Source organism: Chaetodon auriga, chromosome 3, assembly GCF_051107435.1.
Source record: "Chaetodon auriga isolate fChaAug3 chromosome 3, fChaAug3.hap1, whole genome shotgun sequence".
NCBI lineage: Eukaryota > Metazoa > Chordata > Actinopteri > Chaetodontiformes > Chaetodontidae > Chaetodon > Chaetodon auriga.
The window spans coordinates 2314526-2340307 of NC_135076.1; the positions used below are offsets into that span (position 1 = coordinate 2314526).

General features: G+C 41.4%; 1 protein-coding gene across 1 annotated transcript in view; it reads left to right on the forward strand.

The window, feature by feature from the left end:
• Nucleotides 1-25782, forward strand: part of arhgap39 (Rho GTPase activating protein 39) — a 106696-nt gene that overhangs the window by 50913 nt on the left and 30001 nt on the right. Inside the window, exon 2 of the mRNA XM_076722961.1 lies at nt 20910-21326. Coding sequence (XP_076579076.1) covers nt 20910-21326 — 417 coding nt within the window. The remainder of the gene's footprint in view (nt 1-20909; nt 21327-25782) is intronic.

A 25782-nucleotide genomic window follows, 5' to 3' on the forward strand; every position in this document is an offset into this window, starting at 1 on the left:
TATTTTCAGCTTTAGTGGAAATATTGTGGCGCTTAGGAATAACAAATGTTAGCCAAACACGGCAATACTATGACAACAGCACATAGTATAAATGAACAGGCTTGCCTATGTGTTTAACGGTTAAGTGAAGCTGAGAGAGCTGATTCTAAAATAGCTAAATGAGGGAGACGAACATTACTACAAAAATGCGTTTGATCTGGTTTTGTTGGCTCTGGGAATAACACACTCACATACCTAACTTCTCACATCTGCTGAGACACAATTTGGTGATTCTGCGTGTCCGCTCCTTTTAGACAATCGTCCCGTTCCTTCCTTTGCGGCTGTCAGCTCTACAGCTGTAAAAGTAAAGAGTTAGCTAGCTGTTAGCTCACGTTATATTTTCGCACTGCAACTGGCAATTAACTTTCATAACATTAACTTTACTGGTTATTTTTCTTGGCATCGATAAGATGACTTCAAGCAAACTTCACATTTTGTCATTAAGTTAGCTAATGTCACTAGGGCCAATTCAGCTCGAGCTAACTTTACGTTACAGAGTTTACAGAGTTCACCAATTTTAGCTAACGTTACCTCACCAAATGACATATACCTAAAGAAACGTTATCTGAAATGTCAGCAGTTCAATAACGTTTATCATACAGACATAACAATAACATCACTGGACACTGCTATCTTCGGGAGATGAGCATAAATGTTAATGTTACCTCCGAACATGAACTCCATGGACTGCGGCCGTTGGAATGATGATGCACTGCGCATGTGTAGACGACCAAAGCTGCGCTGTCTTGAGGTGACGTCTTGTCACTCAAAACAGTTTGTTAAATTAAAAAAAGGGTGCTCATCAAAACAAAGATATTATCCCACAGTAATCAGTAAGATGTTGATGGATCACTGGACTTACAAAGGGATGATCTGTAGACCTATTTCCCCCGCTTGACAGAAAATACTGTTCTATACTGCAAAATTACAGTTATCCACTGTTATTATTAACTAACCACAATAACTGTGATTTTACATGCACAGGATCAATATTTTTCAGTATGTTACAGTTATTATGAAATACAGTAAGGTACTGTTTGAACCAGGTACTCATTGAACCAATTATGACATTAATCTGTATGATTAGTATTTAAGTCCCATAACTAGCCCCTTTTATACTCTTTGAGCATCGTATTAGACAGGTATTCAGATTGTCCGTATTATATATACTTCAGGGTTGTCACTTATTTTCACCTTTAGTTCCAAACTGTTGTCTAGTCCTTACCACTGTGAACCTCAGAGTTCACTGAATGAGGGCTTGTAGGTCTGCCTCTGTGATGCGTGGCTGTCTCCCCTCCCCCTCTGTTCTGTCACCGCGGTCCAGCTGCCTTGCCTCCTCACTCTCTGTAGTTTCTCCCACCTGTCCTCCTCCACACGAATCCCCATGTCCTTAAGCATGGATGCAGCCTCCATCAGTGTGGTGAATGTCTTAGTCCCTGTTTCCAGAAACACCTTCAGCTGTGCAGGATATGGAGACTGTGCCTTTATGTTTCTCTCCTTCAGTTTTTTTATTACATCCCGCACTTGTTTCCTCTTCTTCTGTATCTTGGTAGTATAGTCTTGGTTGAAGTAGACTGTCCGTCCCTCATTTGTTATTTTTTGTTTCCATGCTTGCTGTATAATGTGAGCTGTGCGCTCTTTCGATGTGGATGTCCATGGCTGCTGGAATTTGTAGTGAAGAGTGGATGAAGTCAGTCACAAATCCTATAGTGTCGATTTTCTCAGAGCCCTCTGGGATACCGTGTATCCCTATGATGTTACGTCTCGCACTTGATTCCAAGTAGTCACATTTTGCAGCTAACATTGCCTCTTGGTGAAGAAGATAGGCGACTGATCTTTCCAGTCATGCTGCCCTGTCTTCATTCTCCCCCAACCTTTCTTCCATGTCCACTGTTCGCTGCTCCAGCGAAGCAGTTCTCTCTGCAAACTCCTTTAGATTAGTTTCTAGCCTCATCAGTGCTTTCTTGTTGTCTTTTGCTGCTTCTGTGTGCTCGTCTTAACTTGCACAGCTCCGCCAATATTACCGAGTCCCGTTCCCCGCTGACGGGTCCCTTATTCGGCGTGGCTGCCCTTGAAGAAACCATACCTTCCATATTCACATTATCCTTTTTGTTAGACCTTGTCTCCATCTAATTTCTAAGTGTTGATGATTCTAGGTCCTGAAACGAGGAGAGAGATGAGAAAGCACAGTACTACAGGGGAGAGAAGTTGAGTCAGTAACGTCCTGATGGAATTTCACCTAGGCTTCTCAAAGAGTGTGCATCTGAGTTGGCTGTGCCTCTGCATAACGTTTTTGACTGGAGTCTTCAAACTGGGCAGGTTCCTGTCCGGTGGAAAACATCTTGCCTTGTGCCAGTTCCTAAAGTAGGGAGGCCGGCAGGGGTTAAGGACTACAGACCAGTGGCCCTCACATCCGTCATTATGAAGACCTTTGAGAGACTGTTACTCCAGCTACTCAGACCACAGTTACAGCAATCACCTGACCCATTGTAGTTCGCCTACCAGGAGAACATGGGGGTGGATGATGCAGTCCTCTACATGCTACACTAGACTCTTTCATTTTTGGATGGGCCTGGTGGGTATGTGAGGCAGGTGTTTTTTGACTTCTCAAGTGCTTTTAATACCATCCAACCTCTGATTCTGAGGGTTAAGCTTGAAAAGATGGGAGTGGATCCTATTCTCATCTCCTGGATTCACAACTATTTGACAGAGTAACTACAATATGTGAGACTGGGTGATAGTGTCTCCAGGACTTTGGTGAGCAACACTGGGGCCCTGCAGGGAACGGTGTTATCCCAGTTCCTCTTTACCCTGTACACTGCTGACTTTGCCTACAAGTCTGCATCGTGTCACATTCAGAAATATTCTGATGATACAGCAGTTGTGGCATGTGTGAAAGGGGAAGATGAAGGGGAATATAGGGGACTCATCACTGCATTCGCTGACTGGAGTAAGAGGAATGGTCTAATTTTGAATACATCAAAGACCAAGGAGATGACTGTGGACTTCGATAGGAAGAAACTCCCCCGTCTGCCTGCCACAATTGATGGAGAGGTCATTGAGGTTGTCCAGTCTTACAGATATCTAGGAGTGCATTTGACAGCAAACTGGACTGGTCCGTACACTCGAGTGCGCTGTACAAAAAAGGACAGAACAGATTTTTCTTTCTAAAGAAACTTAAGTCCTTTGACGTATGTAATGAAATGCTGCACATTTTTTACCAGTCTGTGGTTGCTAGTGTTCTCCTCTGTGGTGCTGTCTGTTGGGGGAACAGTATGACTGTTAGAGACAGTAACAGGCTGGATAAGCTGATCAGTAGGTGTGCCTCTGTGATGGGTGGGAGGGTGGAATCAGTGGGATCCATGGTGGAAAGGAGGATGAGGAGTATGGTGCACACCATCCTCAACAACAGAAGTCATCCTCTTTATCATCCTCATCCTCTGGAAGCTCAGAGAAGCAGCCGCAGTAACAGGCTTCTCTCCTTGCACTGTCGAACTGAGAGGTTCAGGAGATCATTCATTCCTGCTGCCATAAGACTGTGTAACAGCTCCTGTGAAACTGTTGAACTGTGCACATCATTAATTCATTCATTTATTATCTTATTTACTATTTTATTGGTAATATGTGTTTTTTTAAAACTGTTTTTATCTGTTTTTATCGGTTCATATATGTGTGTGTGTGTGTGTGTGTGTATATATATATATATATATATACACACACACACAGATATATATATATATCTGTTCATACGTGGACACCCAAATTTCCCCTAATGGGGATGAATAAAGTATCTATCTATCTATCTATCTATCTATCTATCATATGAAGAGGAAGAGGGGGAGATAGGAGCTCAGTGCGTCATGAGAAATTTCCTGGCAGTCTGGGCCTGTTGCAGCTAGAAGGGATGGTGTCTTGACCCCATCTAAGTAGCATGTCTGCCATCTCTGCCAGCTATGTGCAGTAAGACCAGTTGGACAAACCACATGCAGAACTGTCACTACCTGATCTGAGTATTAGTAAATGTAGGAGCTGTGTTTTTTTTTGGATAGAAACCACAATAACATCTACGTACTGATTTCAACATGGATTGGCTTATTTTCCTTGGCCAATAGTTGAGGAGACGGCAGTGTATAATAGAAATTCATTTTTTGCAAAAAAGACAGAAACAAAAGAACAAAGCTCTTGCAATATTTGGAGTGCAGGTGCACAATATGCACAATGTCATTATATTTGTATGTTTAATATGTATATACTGCATACATTATGCTGTTAATATTCTATCAGTTTTCTTTTTTAGGTTAGAGGTTATGTGAGAAAGCGCTGTGTTCAAGACTTTTACAAGGTTCTCGTTTTAAAACAAGTAAGCCAGAGTTTCCAACCAAGTCACAGAGCTCATGTTAATTTGCTAGCTATTTAACGCACAGACATGTTATCAACTTCTCGTATAACTCACAGAAAGAAAGATATTTCCAAAACCTTGAACTATTCCTTTAATTACTTTGCGTATGTTTGGTACAAATCTTTCAAATTGCATGTTCAGCTCCTTGACACACAGTCATAGTTGTTTATAGTGATTTGCAAATTCCTGCGAATAGACTTTTACTATATGTGAGTCTTTTGATCTACTATGTATTTGTGAACTACATCTACTACAAAATACATTTGAGGTGTTTCAGGTAATACATCTTAACTGCCAGAGAATACAATCTGCTCAGAGTGAGAGTAGGAAGTGATAGAGTGAATGATCTTTTGTTTTCACATACAGACAACTGTGAGAAACGTTTTTGAATTACACACATTTAGGTGTGACAGAGGAGGTGGTGATGGATCAGAGGAGGACAGTGAGAGCAGCACCAATACGTACAGTTTATTACAGCAGCTCAGAGCTGTTTTTAAGATCTGCACATGTACACAAACCAGTAATCCTGCATCTACAGTTAGGATATAGTAACATTACGACAAATCAATCTCAGACTGTCTGTACTGAAATTTAAGGGACCTGTGGACTTTTCTTGTAAACGATCAGAAAACTCCACAGAGCAATGACATAAAAAGTCAATGCAAAAACGTGATTAGAAATATTCACCAAAAAACTCATTTTTTCTAGAGAGGACTGGGCGGAACAGGACAGAGCTACCGCACAAACGCTCCCTCAGACACAGTCGGTGCCTGCCAATGCTTGCTAGCTTACAGCTAATTGTGGCTGTTTGGGGTGAATAAATATGTTGATTGTGGTCAAAGTCAAGCACGTAACACAAGGTGAAAATTTGCTTTGCGTTTGGCCTGAACGCACCACTACTTGCCAAAACTCATTGTGTGAGTTCTTAATGTCTTACAAACATGTTGAGTGAATTTCCTTCCTCGACTTTTCCTTGAAATCCTGCACTGTTTACATCCATCAGCAGTTTTCCTCCGTTCTGCCTTTGCAGACCTATAGCTGCTTGTTTTGGTGTGTTACTGCCACCTGTAGATCAGTGGAATAGTGTGATGCCATTGCTCTGTGGGACCCACATGTGCGTGCTTGTGCATGAAATAAAACAGGGAGCTGCTCATGGAGAAGCAGATCCATAGCACTACTACATGTTGAGAAACAGGATTTCAAAAGGGTTCTTCCTGAAGGCCTGAGGTTCAACCCAGAACCATTTGCTTTTGAAGAACCCTTTTTCTGAGGAAAGGGTTTTTCAAGGTTTCTTTATAAGACTATGGGTTACATTGAAGTGTAAGAACCAATCATCCAAATAACCCTTTTTGGAAGGAGTATGTGTTCAGGGTAATGCTGTCTCTGTACATGTCTATAAGCCTTTTTTCCTTTCTCAGCATCATTTTCTGAGTGGCCCACCTCTTGGAACACACACACATACTCTCATACACAGATTACACTATTCAATCTTGATTACAATCATAGACTGTTGGACTGGTGAATGCTGTTTAGCAGAGCAGAAAAGAGAGATGAAGGGAAGGAGTACAAGGGCAAAAAAGACAAACCCCTGTGGAACAACAGGAAGACAGGAACACAGAACAAAAGGAGTATGTGAAGAAAACAGTCCAGATATGTAAAAGATGAAAAGATAGAGGAGGCCAAATTATTTACATTTAAACATTTCTTCCAGATTTTGGATTCATGTCATATATGTGTTTTTTAAATCAAGTTTTGAAGTAACTTTGTATGTATGTATTACTGAGTGACTGATGAAGTTACACCATTGGTCAAGCGAGTGATCAACTGACCGCTGATCTTTCAAAATGAATGTGTGATGTGTGAATGCTAGTTGTGTACTGTAACTCCAAATTATAGGCACAGCACGCTAAGACTAGCTCTTGTGGATTGATTCTCAAATGGTACTGAAGACTTTTTTGAAAGATTTTTTTTTTGGCATTTATTGTTAGTGATGTACAGAAAAAAAGCAAAGGCAGGGGAGAGAGAACAGATGACATGCTGCAAAGGACCCAGGCCAGCAATGAAGACTTTTAATCTACACCAACTTACTACATGCACCCCACCTCGGTCTACTTCAACACACTTTAAGAACAAGTGCTACTGGGACCACAACAGAAAATTGCAAATGAACATTTAATATCCTGGAATTCATATTATAGACATTACCAGTGATAACCTCGTCTAGTAGAAATATCAACCAAATCCTTACCTATCCCAGTCCAGGGAGACTGTATTGTCAGATGTTGGATGTTGTCAGTGTATTCAAGACTCTCTGCAGCCATAATGAGCTGGGCCTGTGGCCAAGAGACATAGTGGAGCCCAAACTGAACACTGTAGATGTTCCAGGAGACAGAGTAGTGCTTTCACTTTCATATTGGCTGGACATCTGTTTGGAGCTCATTCTGAGTGTGCAGATGAGAGATATTGTTTTTCTTATTTACACATGCTGCGTTTACAGTAAACTGCATTTTCTGCTCGCCTGTCTGTCCATCTGTCATCATGCACCATCAAAAACCTCAGAATTTATTAACATGGAATCTCACATTATAAGTGGCAGGCTAAAAAATAATTTGAGCGGATTTCAGTGGTGATCTGGTTTTACACCAATCAGCAGTTATTGTGTTTAGCCATGGCTACGAGACAAATGATTTTTAATTGCAAGACATGAAATTAACTTTAAGCTAAATGACTGGTGTATTCAGTGTAACCATACATTTTCCAAAGCTGATTGGATGATCAGATCCTCAGTGCATCTGGCCACAGTCACATTTGAAGTTTACGTGCTTTGCTGTAAAGACTGAAAGGCTGTCTGCCTAATGTGCCAGTATGTGTAAGACACTGTGTTTGGTGGTGCTATCTGTCCTGGCAGTTGATGAGATGAGAAACTGGATCCTCCACATAAAATCACAGAGTGAAGGAAATCTTATCAGGAAACATATTGTGTTTTAAACTAATGGCTAGTGAGGTCATTATTTGTCTCCTTTTCCTTGCTGTTCAACGTTTTATGTATGTTAATATAGTTTTATATTGCCAGCTGCTGTTTCTAAACATCATTGCAGCTGACATTCAGCATTGTGAATGCTGCTCCATGCGCCTGCACACTATGACTGACAGGGGGCATTCTTCAGTCTACGTATGTTAACGCCGCTCTATGTGCCTGCACACTTGTGCCGGTTGTTCTGTCTCACACAGGCTCCACCCTCTAGTGGACTCTTAACTACAATAGCCATCTCGTATTCACCCACTGAAAATGTGCATGTGCATAGCTGGCCAATCAGGTTGTGCCCACTGAATACCTGTGTCCCACACAGACTGGATATTGTATAAGGCAGCGAAACAGCTATCTGCCATCCATTTCCTTCAGTGGTGGCAAAGTTTGCCCACTGATCTGTTTTCTCCACGCATGGAGTCGCTGCTTCAAGAAGCTCGTTCTTACCTGTCGTGCCTGACCTTATCACCGTCATTGACCCTCATATTCTCTGCTATGAGTGCCTAAGAAGGGATCATGCAGAGGGTGGTGTTGAGCAGCACTGCGTGGAGTGCGCCTACTCTGATGTCAGCAGAGGTGGGACTACTTCTGCAGCTTCAACTGGTCACTCCAGTGTGATGAGAGCGAGCCAGAGTTTAGCGTTGTTGACTTCCTCGTGACAGCTCAAGGCTTCACCCGGAAGGACTGAGGCATTGATTGGTGAAGGACCCCTTGAGATTCCATTTTTCAAGTTTATAAACAGTTTGGAAGAGACTGTTGTCAGTCCACACTCTACACACAACATGGCAGTGTCGATGGCTTGTGAGTACTTTTGATACCCACTGGACAGTATGCACCTGCACTTTGGGTTATGAGGTGTGCAGGATGTGTGTTGTATGTCTTTGGCTCTGGCAAGGTTAGACCACTGTTCCACCCAACTTCAGGGTTGTGCTCACTGCCTTGGATTGGCTCCCCTACTTCTCCACTGCAGCAGCCTTGGCATTACAGAAGTAGGAGGGTTGTGGTGACTAATTTGTAACCAGTCGACATTAGTGTGGCTAGTCGGATGACATGTCACAGCAGGGTGTACATTTATCGGCCTATGCCTACTGGGCCAGAAGAATCCAGAGTGCCACGCCTATGTGAGATAGAACAAACACTATGATATTCTACACGTTGCTCAATGAGCACAGGCAGAGCCCTCTACCTATGGAACTATTGATTTGGAATTGTATTTCTTCCATATATATAATTAAGGAAGATGTGATTCACTGTGCAAGCCTAGTAGAGCTGTAGTGGTTGCTGCCAGTTCATCCTGCCTAGGGCTGGGCGATATGGCTGAAAACTGTATCACGATATAAGTGTTTTATATCAGTTGATATCGATAATCACTGATCTTTTTTAGGACCTATTTAAAACAAGGACCAGGAGAAAAATACATTGAATTTAAACATTTTTACTTTAAATTTAACCTTCCTCTGATTATAATACCCTCAGCTATCAAGGCAGAAAGGAAAGGAAATGTCAACACAACCATGGAAAACACTCAAATAATAAATGTCAATAAAAGTCTAAAATCACAATGAACACTTAACAATTATCTCTTAACATTAAGGTGCAAAAATAAAGAATACGTAACAAATGCTTAATAAATCGTAACAAAATAGTGCAAAGTGTAAAAATGCAAACATAGAGAAACCTGAGAACTTTTTTCTACAGGTTTAGTGCCAGGACGTTCACAAGTTGATTCACCTTCTGGTGAATAAAATGTTTTCAAATATGTACAGTGTTTTGTAAACATAGCAGAAACTGAGGTAGACTTGACATCTGTAACATACAAAAAACCAAACATGATAGACAGTACAGTAACATTGATTGAACTATAAAACCAGCCTAGACATGTGAATAACTTTACTAACTCTTCTTACTCTAAACATACATGAACTATTCAATTTATTTTTATTGTAAGTGTGCTAAAAAAGCATGTGTAAGAGATCTTTATAATCTGTCTTCTCCACAGTGCTCAGCTGAAGCATGTCTTTAACTATATGATACCACTGTCTCCGTTATGTCTTTGTGCCTTTTAGATGATTTGTCATAAGGCACTGAAGCAGAGCACCTCTGCATGGAGGTCTGCTGCTTGTGCGGTGGTGCTGCGGTAGCAGATGTTGTTGGACGTTGGCGAATACGGCTGCGCTCCGAAGCGTGAGCGCGGCTAAGGTGGTAAAACAAGTTTGTGGTATCAACCAGTCTTGGTGGGGACGACGGTCTTGCATACTTTACAGACCACATTGGTCTGACTACGGTCCGACTTACAAAATCCAAAAAGCTGCCATACTGGTGAGCTGACTTTTCCTGTTTTATCGACAATTTCTCACTGCAGCGCTCACTTTCTATTTCTCATTTCACTCCTCGCGAAGAATCAAACACGAGACAAAGCGATGACACAACCAAAAAGATACTGTTACATGATTGGCTGTTAGCGTGTAACTCCCACTGATCAGTGATTAATCTCTATGTTGCTAGGTTACCAGAGAGCGAGTGCCTTTGTTCATGCAACCAACCTTGCTTTGCAACTTTCTTCCGACGAAGAAAAAAAATTATCAAATGTTTTATTAAACGCATTTTTTTTATTGATACTGATTACATGTCTATCGCAAGATATATTGTTATCATTTTATCTCCCAGCCCTTGCAAGGTAATGAAGTAGCCAACTATGGGCCAATCTCCAACCATAAATTCACCAGATAGATTTCCAGAAGATACTGGAAAATATAGTTTTTGTGCAAATTATCTCTACAACATGCTATAGCACTAAATCAGCTTTTATTGAAGTAATCAACGACCTTAGACCAAATTCTGTTAAAAATAAGGTCTCAGTTCTTGTCCTCTTAGATGTAAGTGCAGCGTTTGATATGATTGACCATGATATCATCATCAATTGTCTTGAAAAATTGGTTGGTCTTTCTGAATATGTTTTTAAGTTGATCAAAATGAGCTGCCTACTTTGCCTAAATTGTCTTTTGGCTGTAAATGGAGGAGTAATAATTTCTTAAACGAGGACAAAGCTGAAATCCTTCTTGTTGGCCCTAAAGCAAAAAGAAATGGTGGTGTTGGTGTGAATGTTTGCAAGAACTGTATTTCGCCTAAATATGAAGATTAATCCTGTTAGGTTTTTCACACAGTGTTTGTTTTCTGTTTTCTTTATGCATTGTTTTATTTGGTTGATTGTTCATGAGTTGGCAAAGTAATGCTATGTGAAGTACTTTTAAATGAAAGGCTGTAGAAATGAATTTGACCTTGGAGCTCATATTGTGTTTGGACACTTAGTTTGGCCATTGTTACTTCAGGTGTGTGTTTTTATGTTTCTACGTAGTGCATGAAGTGAGACATTATGTTGCAGTATCAGCATCCATTACTTGAAAACAATCCTGGAAACCATTTCCCTCTGAGTTTATCATCTGATTGTTCATTCGACCAGCATAAATGTCCATTTTAAAGGGGCATGACTGTGTTGGAATACGATGGGTACCAAATGAAAGGAAAAACCAACATAATTGGCTTTGTATGTGTGGCAGTGCAGCATGCTGTTTTCGTGATTTCAAATTCTTTTTTGTTACTCTGTCTGGGATGAGGAAGAACTACTAAATACTTGGAAGAGTGTGTACCATGTGCAACAGTTACAGAACAATGCCTAACATCGCCATAAACAATTTTTGTTAAACACTTTCCAAACTGTATATGGATTCCAAAAAATAAAGTTTAATGTTATTATAGCTGGAAGATTTCTGGACAGTCTGCACTGATCTGTAAATTAATACAGATTATTCCTACAGCCAGGTAAAGTAACATCCTGGAGTCTCTGCTGGCTTCCTACCAGCCTCACAGTAATAACCAAACTGGCCAAGAAATAGTCTGGCATTTACATCACAGACTGAAACAAAAGATGAAATTGTTCTGCTGTTGTTGGAATTATGGCACTTAAACTGGATGTGAACACCTGTTGTGAATCTGGAACCTCATCCACAGTGGGACTCTGATAAAGGAATTGAAACAGAGACAGCAAAGTAGATTTTCCAACCTTATCCAGCAGGTGTGTGTTATACAATATAAACAATACAGAAATACTGTGGACTGTCTTTAATAAGGGCAGCAGCTGCATATTTTGCAGCTAACAATTAGGTTTATTACTCAATCTAATAAATGTGTGTGTATGTAAACCCCTGTAAAGCACAGGGAGGAGGGATGCCAGCTTAACTGGGTCATTTGGAACACCAACACATTAACCAATTATGGCCAATTAACCCTCCTATCTCTGCTTTGGATCTCTCTATTTAACTGGCCTGTTCTGCTCCATTTGACAAGCATTCACTCTGACAGCTGATGTACCATTTCTTTCTCTCTTCTGTCTCTCTCTTACACACAGGCACACAGAGTAGCTAGCAATATCCGTGGCTACCCCGGTGCTCAAAAAGCTCTGCAGCTTAAAGAGCAGAGTTGATTCACACTGGCAGAGAATTCTACAAGGTGATGGAAAAGTGTAGAATCACAAGTAAACTACCAACAAAACTAAAAACAAAAGTGTCTGTCACAAGTTCAGCCCAAGTCATTTAAAGAATAAATCTATTATTACTGTTTTTTGATCATCATCCATAAACAATAACAATATAGGAGCAAGTCAATAGCTGAGATCTGGAATCACTGCAACATGGATAAAAAGAAGTCTGACAGAAACATGAGCAGTCAGATGATCAGACAGGTTGGAAATAAACCTCCAGGTTAAACAAAGATTACTTGGAAAAGAAAACAAACATGAAAATTATGACCCCAACTCTCTGTTGGAAGCATCCATCAGACTTTACAGATGCACTCCCTTGCCAACATTGACCTACAGGGCTTACCATTGTTTCCCCATACCATTATTATTGGGAGGGCAGCCTGCCCCACCTATTGAAACCTGCAGCCCACCTGACTGCTGAGAATTTATTGACTTCATTTATTTTCTAAAATAAGTGGATGGATTGTAAGAATGTTGTAATGTTATGTCTGTGTTTTTTTTAAAAAAAAGTTAGACTGTTTATCTTTCCATAGTTGTTTGTCTTTCGAATACTGTGCAGTATTTGCTTCAGTTGTAGCATGCAAAGTTGTGACAAGCGCTCTTCCATGAACCATACATCTGACAAAATACCAAAGCAGTCAAAAGTATTTCAATTCACAAATCACAAATCTAGCCCAGTTTTGAGATGATTTTATCATGGCCGATCGGACAGACGACCTGAATAGAATAAATATCTATGGAAATAAAATTACAATATGTGGGCCAAAGTTTAATCCACCTCTTGCATTTGTAATTAATGTTAAAGTGCATGCACATCCGTTTTTTCTTTGTATTCTTTTTTTTTTTTTTTCGGTACACAAGACCACAACATCACACACAATACTTCTGTCAGTTTGATTGACAGTTTCTTCACCCGCCTCCCCGATGACATCTGACCTTGTGCGTGATCATGAAATCAGACGTGCAGTGAGTAGTCAGGGTCATACATGTAGTCTTGCCAGTCATCTGACCAAGACACAGCTAGATTTTATGGCAGTGTGATCATTAGATCTGACATGGTGACCATCGTCAAAGACAAAAATAATCATGTAGTCTGATCCCATCATAATAAGTAGCTAAGACTTAACACTTAAAAAATGTTGGCAGAAAAGCTAGCTGGTAAGCACAAACATTGTGTTGTCTCTACTCTGTTTACTTCAAGCGAATGGGGATGGGACAGCTTCCGCACGACCAGCTTCCTAGCTAACAACTGCACAACAGCTGTACATATGTTGAGCTAGACAATAGCGCCTGTTCACTTCATTCCGTGGAAGATAGGGATGTCCCGATACAACTTTTTCTCTTCCGATACGATACCGATATTGCAGCCTTGAGTATTGGCCGATACCGATACCGATATCAATCCGATACGATATCTGCATGAATCATACATACTTTTATTACTTATTTTGTATTATTTTCTTAAAATGACATGGACCTTCTTTTTGTCAATCTTCCAGTCACGCAGCATCTCCTCCATGGCGTTCGTGATGGCATCAGCTGTGTGTGAACCTCTGAACTTGCGTGTATGTAACACTGCTCTCTGCATTGTAAAGTCAGCGTCTACCCAGTGCGCAGTCAGGCTCAATAAGGACAGCGGTCGATGGTCTGAGCTCCAGATGTCGGTGCTGAAGCTAACAGCATTTGCTTTCTCCACATGTGCGGCAATACACTTTTGAACTTCTTTATGCATCTGGGGTATAGTTTTGTCGACAATGTAGTGGCGGCTAGGAATAATGCAGCGAGGCTCGAGGTTCTCAATTAAGCGTTTAAACCTGACATTACTCACCACCGACACGGGCTGGTCATCGAGCACAATAAACTGGGCTGTCTTTTCTGTCATAGCCAGTGCCTTTTTGCTGTCCCATGGGAGTTTGTCACGCTTTGCAAATGTTTCGGCCAGCGTTGGTTGTTTGAGGGAGCCAGAGGTTTGTTGTTTCTTCACCTCGGTGGTCTTGCGAAGATTCTCGTGCTGTTTTTTGTGATGCTGCTTCAAATGCGCGATGAGGTTGGTGGTATTAAACTTTCCCGGTTCTGTGCCACCACGGGAAACTTGTGCATGACAAGTGTTGCTCTCAGCTGCATCGTCTTTGTCTGAGTTTACAGTAAAATATTGCCACATGGCCGACATCACTTCTCCTACGGTAGCGCACACACGTTGTTGTTGTTGTGATTATGTGGACTCTGCATGCTGGATCAGAGACGTTCTATTGGCTGGATCCAGGTGCTCTTCTTCTTTGGCATTCGTGGCGGGTGGCACCAACATTAAGGTGCATTACTGCCACCTACTGTGTTGCAGAGTGAACCAGAGTCACCTATCAGGGCTCGAGACTGCGACCAAAATGGTCGCATATGCGACCTTTTTTTCAGAGTTTGCGAGTAAGAATTTCATCTGGTCGCGTTCGTGCGAGCGCATCAGTTTTATGGCTCCGTGTTAGACATTGTGGTTGAAAGTCGTCCCTTTTTTCACTGGCTTAGTCAGCCGCCTCCACCTGCACTCTCTCCTGTTGAGACAGCGCCGTCGCGTGCACATAAGCCGTCACATAAACGCGCAGCGCACAGAATTTCAAGACACCAAGACTAGCGTTTCGCTATTCTCAAAAATGAAAGGGTCTGTTGCTGATTTTTTCCAAAAAAAAATTTGTTACGGGGTCGACACAATTTAAGCTGGAAACTGTGAAGTTACACAACGCCAGCATAAAACACAAAACCTGTCGGGACCAATGCATCACCTGAAACACTGAGCCCCTCCCGACTTTTTTTCAGCAGATGGATGAGAGTAATCGCTCAACAGAAGAGAACGAAATGGTCATTAAGTTTAACACTGCCTATAACATAGCGAAAGAGGAACTCCCGTTCACACAATTCAAATCCCAGATCGCACTGATGAAAAAAAAACGGGCTGAATGTGAACCCAACCTATGCCAATGACAAGGCATGTGCCCAGTTCATAGGAAAATCATGTGCTGGTGCGACCAACTGAGAAAGTTGGTCGCACCAGTGCTACCAGTGGAAAAGTTAGTGTAGAGCCCTGCCTATGGATAGAAGTGCTGGAGTGGAAAATGGACTGCTTATCAGAGCGCTTATATCAGAGATTTTAGATACAGTCTGATAAAATCCGATACTCGTTTTTTGGCTGATATCGGACCGATACCCGATGTCAATATCGGATCGGGACACCCCTAATGCAAGATGTTATTTGGCATCTTGAAAGCTTCACCTCATTAGCATGTGTAAACATTAGACAGTCGCTAGCTAGTTTATGTGGCTAGTGATAACTGCAGACTGTGCAGATGTAATGATTTGGTTGTGGTGGCTGTAGCTCATGAGGTAGAGCGGTCGTCTGCCAATCAGGAGGTCGGTGGTTCAGTCGGCAGTCCACATGCCAAAGTATCCATAACCCCAAAAACTGCCCCCGATACTGTGCCATCAGTGTGTGAATTCATATGTACGTCGCTTTGGATAAAAGCGTCTGCCAAATGACTAATAATATAATTACTATAATCATATGAAATCATACACTCAAATCATGTTATTGTCTGAAATGGAAGGAGATTTTCCCTTTTCCCATTAATAATGTTGGTCAAATTCAAGGCAACAGTGACATCAAGTGGTCAGGGGGAGGTGGATAACTCATTGAATAGAATGAATAATAACATAACAGCAGTTTAACTGAAATTATTGGTCATTACATAGTGAAACATATAGGAAATAGGATTTTTTTCTTTATTGCTTTCATCCTCTAAAAATTTAAGTTGATTAAAGGGAAATTAAATTAATATTAGAAACTGTGTAGAAAACTGTGTGTACATGTCCCCAATTGCTATGTTAATAATCATTCTTCAATATTGATTGAACAGTTGTAGAAATGTGGCTACATTGCTTTGCTGTGACATTTCCGCCACATTTCCAATGTGCTCTGGAGGTGTTTAGGTAGTGAATCTTCGAGCAACCTGTGCCTCAGCATCCACACTTTCTTTTATTCATTTGATTGTTGTCTGAACTTTCAATCTGATTGCTATGGAACTGCATGTCTTTGTCGACTTGACTTATATGAGCGAGAAATCACCCCAAAATGAACTTTGAAGGGAAGAAATCATCATTCTTCTGGGAGCTCTTTCATTCTATTACAGCGAAGTGAAGAACCATAACTGGCCTGACCACAGGCAAATTTCGTCAAGTTAAATGACTTGAATGAGGCTTTGTGCATGTATTTATCAAGTACAGATGGAGGCTAATAGTCACTGATTTAAATAATCAATGATAAACTGTTGGTTTATTTCCATCCTATCTGATTGCCAGAGTGCTCATGTTTCTGATCTGAAATTATTGTAGTGATGTCATCATGTTCTCAAATCTCAATTAATTTAGTGAGTACATGTTTAAAAAATAGTATATGATTTTTAATGAACTAAAATGATGCTTTAAAACTCCAATTAAAAAAAATCATGATACAGAGATCAGCAACAGTTAAGCATCTATTGTACTTACCTGCATATTTAGCTGATTGATAGTCTTACAGGAGCAGGTGCATCATGGATATTAGAAAGGATTTCTTTGGCAGTGATTACACTTCACAATATGTCAGCTGTCAGGACAGTGGTAGATGCTGGGTCTCCCCCTCATCCCGCGGAAGAGGAGAGGATGTAACCACTAAGCTCTGCTGTCAGTACTGCTCAGGTTTGAGTGGATCATCAGATTCAGATGCACTTCAGCCACACTTAAGTCACTGATTTGCCTTTTGAAATAAGTAGCCCAGCAGCTGCAATTCCATCCATTCTCCATTCAGAATGGAGGGATTGTGAGCGTTTGTGAATGTCAAAGAAGGCTGCTTCTCTAAGATTAGTTCCCAGATTTTGTTAATATCTGGATGAAGGCTGCATTCACACTGACTCAATCTGCTTGAAAAAATGCAGCCCTCTCCATGCAGCATTTATTTGCATGGAGCCGGTCTGGCAATATAGCAACTGTACAACCTGTACAACTGTGCCCATCTCATCTGCACTTCATCATTGTGGCCCTTTTTCTGTCACTCTTTTTCATGGATATAACCACTGTAGGTAGCTAGCTAGCCATTTGTGAAGATGATATCCTCAGTCTTAGTCCCGCCTACAAAGCTGTGATTGGTTGATTTCTTTCTCCATCCAAGGAAACAGCCCTCACCAGATGTATCTAGGTCTGGAACCAAACTTGTTCTGTTTTTGACACAGCAACTCAACTCATTGTGTATGGTACTGTGTTGGTCATACAGCCAATTGCACATTTTGGATTATTGTTTCACTATAGTCAACAGTGCCTTTCATGCCATCTGCTACACTGCATTGGGACACTAACTAGAAATTAAAGCTCTGTAAACTTGTTATGAGGATATCAAAGAAGTGGAACAGTGAAGCCATTTGTGTGTGCTTAGACTGTGCTAACCGGGATGTTTTCAAGACTGCTACCAACAATCTGAATAAGTACACAGAGGCTGTGATGTCATACATCAGTCTCTGAGGTCTGCCGTATACCAACACGCACCAGGGTGAGTTAAAATAAAGACAAACCCTGGTTCACAGCTAAAATTGGACAGGTAAGGTTGGGAGAGGAAGAAGTATTCAAGAGTTGGGAAAGGGACAGGGACAGGTTCAAAGAGGCAAAGTACAGATTTAGCTAGGCAACGAGAAATGCTTGCTGTGCTGTGCTGATCAGCTGTCTTCAGTTTTCACAGATATCTTTAACACCTCATTGGAGATATACTGACCTGCTTCAAAACCTCCACCTCCACTTCCTCAGAAAACCAAGGACCACTGCACTTAATCACTACAGACCCGTCACACTGACCTCTGTGGTAATGAAGTCATTTGAGTGCTTTAAAACCATCACCGGCCCACTCCTGGACCCCCTGCAGTTTGCCTACAGGGCCAACAAGGCTGTCGACAATGCAGTATCTCCTCGTGATCCTACAGTATGCCAGCATCCTGTATGTGAATTTTAGCTATACCTTTTACAACATCATTGCGTCTCTGCTGCCGGACAAGCTCTCCCAGTGTTCCTGACTCCACAGCTGTGTCATTTCCCCACTGCTCTTCTCTCTGTACAACGGCTGCACATCCACTCATCAGTCGATTAAGTTCCTGAAGCTTGTAGATGACACCAACCTCACTAGGCTGATCTCTGGTAGGGATGAGTCTGCCTACAGGCCTGCGCCCACTGGTGCTGACAAAAGAACCCAGCCCCATCAGTTATTATATACACTAGAAATAGTGACTGAAATATACATGACCCAAGATGGCACAGCAAACAGCTGCTTCACCTTTGTCTAGTGAAATGCAATGAAATGTTCATCAAGAGGGAAACATGCTGGTGCCTCTCTGCTTGCGTGGACATTGCACACCATTATAGGGCATATTTTTCTATAACATGCATTCACTGTGCAACAAACTGGATGAGCTACTTGTGGGGAAAACAGAGACTTCATCTTTTCTTTTGAGCATCTGGAAACACCAGACTCTTTAAAGCAAAATGAAAAGTATAGGTATCTGTTGGTATCTAAACAGTGACTGGTGTAATGATGTGACAGTGATCCTACAGCAGTTCTCCTAATTTGGATTCTTTCCTCATAAACTGGAAACAGATGAAGTTTTTCTTTTTCTTTTTTTTTTTTTCAAAAGGCTCAGTAATTTCCTGAAATTGCTGATCACTGTAGTTTTTGAAAAACTCAAACAGGAGGGGAGAGTGTATTTGATGGGGACTGGAATCTCCTGATTAATCAACATTTGGTGCACTAGTGAGTATCTGGGGCGGCAGGACACTGTATTTGGGATTGATTCAAAATAAACTGCATTGTGTGTTCATGATAATGAAGGAATATGTCACCCAGCATAACAGAGTGACTGTGAGTTTTGAATAATTTTTGGACAACAATGCACAGAGGAATAAGACTTATGTGTAAGGCTTTGGATACATTCAGTATTGGTCTGGGGTTTTGTGAGAATAAAACTGCTTATTACTGCCCATCCTCAGTTTGTACTGCTTCTGGGACGTTTTCCAAAATCCTACCAAATGACTGGTGCTGAAGGCTTTGTCAGCATCACCTCATCTTTCACTGTTGCTGCGTCCTTTTCTATGAAACTCATTTGAACTGACATACTGTGCAGGTGTCCACCCACTGTCTGCCTGCTCAACAGTTATTGATTAACCCTAACAAACTGGTCGAAAGGCTTTAAGCACAGCCAGTAAACATGCAGGATGTGCGGTATTTAATGCCGTTAATTAATTAACGGCATGTGTGTTTGATTGAGTATGTGTGTGTGTGTATTTTGGCAAATCAGTGTGTCTGTGTTTTGTTGTGTAGGTGTGTGTGAGTCATATTAAAGCCTCCCTTCCTGCCTCTGGATACGAACAGCTGCATTAGAGCTAAAGACATATGAGTGTGTGTGTGTGTGTGTGTGTGTGTGTTTGTGCGCAGAGCTATGTGAGTGGGCTTCCATTTTATTATTCATAATATATGGTAGTTCTGTGTAATCCCTTTGCGGTTTTGTATTGTTACTGTTACATTAACAACCTGCTGTGCTCTTCTATCTTCTGTTGCCTTAGTTACTGAACAAAACATGTCTGTTCTGTTGGCCTGTGTTGTATGATTATTGAATTCCAATACTAGACTGAAGCAAGTGGTGTTCACGGTAAAACAAACTATCTGTCAGGTCTGGGACTGTCAATTGAGGTATCAGCTGCTGGTCACGTCTATCCAATAGCACAGCAACACGCCTTCATTTTGCTGCTGTCTTCTTGAATCTGATTCTCTCTCTCTCTGCCATAGTATGTTCATGCTGCTGTTATGTGTTCCTCTCCACCTCCCATCACCGCCAAGCTTCACAGATGTGAAAATGTAATGCCTGGGCCGTATTGGCTGTATTGACTCCAAAATAAACTACCTAAACTGCAGACATCATCACAGTGGGATTTATGGCTTTATGTTAACTGATCAGTGGGCAACAAAGAATATTTTGGAATGTTAGTGCATTTTCCTCTGAATATAATGAGTGGGATACAGTATACGATGGGAATTAATTGGGCTTCATAAATTTAGAAACTGTAGAAGTCAACATAATGAGTATATGTGTAGTTAGTTTGTTTGCAATACAGATCATTTGGGAATAAGAGTTTAGACTGAAGTTTGTACAGGTGCTGAGTCATGAATACAATGGATGTATTTGGGATTGTTTTCAAAAAGGTCATTGGTTTGATCAACAGGATGAATCTTGGTGGAAAAAGTGAAAAAGCACTTACTTCTCCTTCATTGCTGCAACTGACATGCCTGTTAGAAGGGCATTTAAGCCCCAACTGCTGTGGTGAATCTGCTCAGTGAGTAGCAATACTGGGCAGCTTCTAGTGGAAGTGTGTAGAACTGTGTGAATGTAAACACAGTCTTCTTAACCTTAACCCTAAAATGAGAGCTCAATAAATGTAGGATCAAAATCTCAGGTACACAGAAAGTATGCAGGAAGTGGCTGACATGCAGCTGTAACAGTAAAGCTTAACTAGATCCCTGACCGAAATCAGAATACACCCCAAATGTCCACATAGTTGGATTGAAGGATAGTCACAGCCTTAATTGCATTGTTGCTGCACTCCGGTGTTTTTCTAACTTTTGTGCCCATGGTACACCAACAGGCAAGCCAAAATCAAGCACATATCTGCACAAAATAACCTCTATAACATATGATATCTGGACTCTATGATGCTGTTGACTAAATCATTTCATAATGCAGTGAGCAGTAGACTATCTGTGGACCTCCAATAGTCAGAGTTCATAGTCTATTCATATCTTATTCACATTCATAGAGTATTTTGTAAAAGTCTCATTCTGAACTCTCTCCCTGCAGGTTGGAGTGGGTGGAGATCATTGAGCCACGCACGCGGGAGCGTATGTACGCCAACCTGCTGACAGGCGAGTGCGTGTGGGACCCTCCACAGGGTGTTTGCATCAAGCGGACAGGTGACAACCAGTGGTGGGAGCTGTTTGATCCCAACACTTCACGCTTCTACTACTACAACGCCTCCACCCAGCGCACAGTGTGGCATAGGCCCCAGGGCTGTGACATTATTCCCCTGGCCAAGCTGCAAACTCTGAAGCAGCACACCGATGCCACCAATGCCCGTCCTGTGGGTGGAGGAGGGGGGAGGGCATCAGCTGACAACAGCCCAGGACGTAACAGTGGGGTTAGCCGAGAGGGAAGCACCTCCTCCTCCCTCGATCAGGAGCTTTCTGACAAACAAGGCAACAGAGAGGAGGCAGACAGGTAAGAGTAATGGTCACTTGATGAGTCACCTGACAAGGACTGGAAAAGAGAAAGCTGCCCAACAGGCGGGACCAATTATTTTGCAAGTCACAAGTATGAAGTCTTACCATTAAAGGTGAACTCATAATTAGGTAGAACAGATTAATAGTTTTAAGTTACACTAACACAGAAATACACACACACACACACACACACACACACACACACACACACACCAGCAGTATCATCTTTTTCTTACCTGCTCACAGTCTTAGTGTTCAGCATATTGCCTACTAGTACACAGCTCAAAGTACAAGGCAATGTCCCACCACAATTAGAATGTGAGAGGAGATCAAGCTCTAGCACAGAGTTGAGACTCATATTTTTTTCTTCTGAAGTCAGAAATGAAAAGAAAGAAATGTGTGATTTGAGTCCAAATCATGTTGTTATTTATCTGTAATTTCAGCCTCTGCACGAGGAGCCAATCAGAAGCCTGAAATAATCAACATAATAGTGTTACTATTACATTATAGTATCTACCACAACAATACAGATTAAGGAATATACAACCAACATGCCTAATTTTTGTAGGTTTTGTTTCTTCATTAATTCCTGTGCAAGAAAAAAACTCTAGAAAGGTGGTTAGTGTCTGATTTGTAAATGCAAAGTACTACTTTGTCAGTCTTACTAACCATTCATGCAAAGTTCAACATTTCGAACATTTACTGGCGCACATCAACCTTTTTTAAATCTCCCTGCCCCATCCAGGCTGTGACTGGGCGGTTCACAAAAAAAGACACCGACAAGTGCTTTGACATGACGAAAAGTTGTGTTTCAATAAAAAAAAAAAAAACAAACACCCAATATAGCTACATAGCCAGCCAGCCAAACCCAAATCATGCTTGTATTATTGTTAATGTCTTTTGTCTTCCCACTTCAGCTTCAAAACCTTGACTTACAGTTAAATTGGTGTGACTGGGCTCATTAGCTGCCCAGCTATCCAGTCTCTTGGTTACTACTTGCAGTAGCATTAACGTTATCTTGCTGTTCTTGCTCAAACCGAGGATGGGGCGCTCGCTGGCTGCGCTTCATCATTTTTACATATAGTGTGTTCACGCTTTAACCAACACATGTCGCTAGTGAGCTTTCCAACCATTATACTTATTTTTCCAACTGAGCTGCCCTACAGTTGTTTAAAAAACATCCTAAAAATAGGCTACAATAAAAAAACAGTTCTCTGATGCTTAGGCCCAGTGGTTGTAATGCACTGGGGAAAAGCCTCGTATTTAAGCCTATGTGATAATAAATGATCATAACACCTCACGAAATAGTGACCTAACACTACATGCCTTTTGTTTAACTTTAAATAGTAAACTATATGTACAGTCACTGTAATACACTATCTATTGATCCTGGTCCCATTCTATAGTCACTAAACAGAGCAGGGAACTTTCACTGGAACAGTCAAAAGGGGGAGGAACAAGAGTGTGTTCCCATCCTGTCATTCCTCTTCACACTTTCCTTTACCCCTTTCTGTCTTATCACCCTATCCCCTCTTTTTGGTTTCTATCACTGTCCATTAATTTCTTACCTCTCTCACCTTCATAGCCTCTCACCTCTTTTTACACTCACGTTATCTCTCTCTGTCTCTACCTCTCTCTCACTCACCCTCAACTTCCTGTCACCTTCTCTTCCTGTCTCCTGCTCTGTCTAACCAGTCTCGGTTGCTGGTTTGCTGTAATCTGCTGCAGTCTGCTGTGATTGGTGGATATGCCTGGCTGGGGTCACAGTGTCCTGTAAATGTCTTTTTAACTTCAGCAAGAGGACACACACACACACACACACACACACACACACACACACACAAACACAGTACACGGTGTGCGAGTACTCTAGCTGTGTTCTAGCCTGTTATTCATATTGTGTACACTCAGAGGAACAGAGAATCACTGCTCTTAGAGACAGTTCCAGACTCTGTATGTAGCTGAAGGAGAGGAGCATGTATAGCGACACACAGATTTGTCAGGCCAATAGTACCATTTTATTAACAATAATAATGAATTGCTGACAGCCCCAAGATACTGCAGTGTTCACCCCGTAATATGGAAGTGTTGTATGAATTAACATAGTGACTATTTTGAAATTTGTCGTCTTACAAGTTGTGGAGAGGGTTCATCCACTGGGGAGCATGAATGTGTTCAGTAAATGGCACAGCAATCCTGCCGTTAGATTTGAATGTTTCTTGTGAAGTTTTGGCCTGATTGTGGTGCTAGAGAAAAGGGAAGAAGTCCCCAGAAACATTCAAAATCAAAACCTCTGGGGAGTATGAATATCCAAATTTCAAGGCATTCAGGTCACTACTTACCAAGATGTTTGCTCTGGAAAACAGTAAACCGTATAATATCACCATGAATTCTACCTTTATGATGTTTGTAATGTTCCATTTTTGTTGACACAGAAGTGTTACTTCGTCTATATATTTCTATGTTGAATTCTATGTTGGAGCCTCTCTGTTCCTCCACTCATCATCATCATATGGGTTATTTTAGTGATTTTCTTAATTTTAATTCCCTGTCTTGAATCTGATTTTATTCTGTTTTTGTTGTATGTTTAATGAGTGCCTCAAAGATCAAGCCTAAAAAGATCTTTTAACCAGACTGTTAAGACTCTTGACTGCCACTAGCTTGCCTAGGTTTGTTTTTTAGTTGCTTGGCTAGCCAGTCACTTTTCACTTAGGATTTTAAGCAGGTTTAGCATTTTGGATTTTACTCCTGTCTATCCCTGGTTGCTTACCTGCTTGCCGGTGTAATTCCCAGAGAAGCTAAGGATATGTTGGGCCCATGGCATCTCTGTCCAAGAGCTCCAGCATCAATTTAAGATGCTGTCTATTGAGAACATAATAATAAGACAGACAATATCCTGCTTCTCTCAAATTCCACCATGTATGACTGGAGGGCTGTGCCACAGGGGAGAAAGTGCTCAGTGCCCTTTGCCAACTTTTCCAGATCTCACCCTTTTCTGGGTAACCCCTTGAGGCTTGGAAGGCTCTGTATTCTGACAGGCCCCATTCCTCCTCAGAGGAACGGTTGTGAAATTATCAGTCATCTCAACTTTTGTATAGCCACTAGAATTGGGTTGTTAATAATTTCAACTATTTCTGAACTCCAAAAGGACTTGTACAAGAGAGAGATCTAAAACATTGTCCTCCATTTGTCCTCCACCCGCTGACAAATCCTATGATATACTGGGAGTATGGGTTGTACCAGTTGACCAACAGACTGTGTCCATATCCCATCCCATCATGCTTATTGAAGTTGTTGCAGATAGGCAATCCCATTTTATTACACAGAGAACTGTTCACAGGTCAGCCAACCATCAAAATCAGACTCAGATTAATGCCTCTCTCTCACAGACTGCAGCCTCAGCTACTGAGCTTTAAACTTGCCTTATTAAATGTGAGGTCTTTGATTAAAATAAAAGATGCAATGGCGTGCTGGTTAGTGATCTAATTACAGATCATACACTGTACATACTGTTTTTAACTGAAACTTGGCTGGACTCTAGTGGAACTTTTACACTAACAGAGTCATCACTGCCAAATTTGAACCTTTTAAATGTTTTTAAACCTGACAGCAGAGGTGGAGGTGTAGCAATACCTCCTCTCTGATGTGTTTTTATGCAGGCAACTCACTTGAACTCACTCTTTTTTCAAGTACTCCTTATTTCAACTCCTGCCTTATTAATCATAGTGTATTGACCGACAAAAAACAAATAACTGAATTTAATGACCTATTGATGAATTTAATTTAATGAATTTGATGACCTCTGGATGATTTTAATCACCCAGTGTCCCTGCATATGTGTGCACATACAAGGAATTTGACTCTGAGTGCAGTGTTTAAACTTGACAGTTTAAACATTAAACACAGCACTCAGAGGGTTGGTAATACTGTTCATTGGGTGATGGCTTGTGGGAAGAAACTGTTTTTTGTCTGGTTGTTTTGGCGTTCAGTGATCTGTAGCACCTACCAGAGGGGAAAGGTTTGGAACAAGTTGTTGCCCATTTCCTCAGTCTGGAGGTGTGTAAGTCCTGAATGGAGGGCAGGTTGGCACCAATGATTTTCTCAGTGGTCCTTATAGTCTATTGCAGTCCATTGATGTCTACCTTAGGTCCTGACAGATAGTGAATCCCAGAGACTTGAAGATTTCCCACAGTGGAAAAAATGTTTTTGAGGATGGTAATTGGGGGCAGCATTGAGGGGCTTCTCTTGAAGTCCACTGTCATCTACACAGTTCAGCTCCAGGTTGTTCTGATTGCACCAGAGGACCAGCTGTTCGACATCCCGTCTGTATGCAGACTCGTCACCGTCTCAGATGAGGCAGATGACCGTTGTCATCTGCAAGCTTCAGGACTTTAACAGACGTGACTCCTGAGTTACAGCCATTGGTGTCGACGGAGAAGAGCAGGAGAGACCAC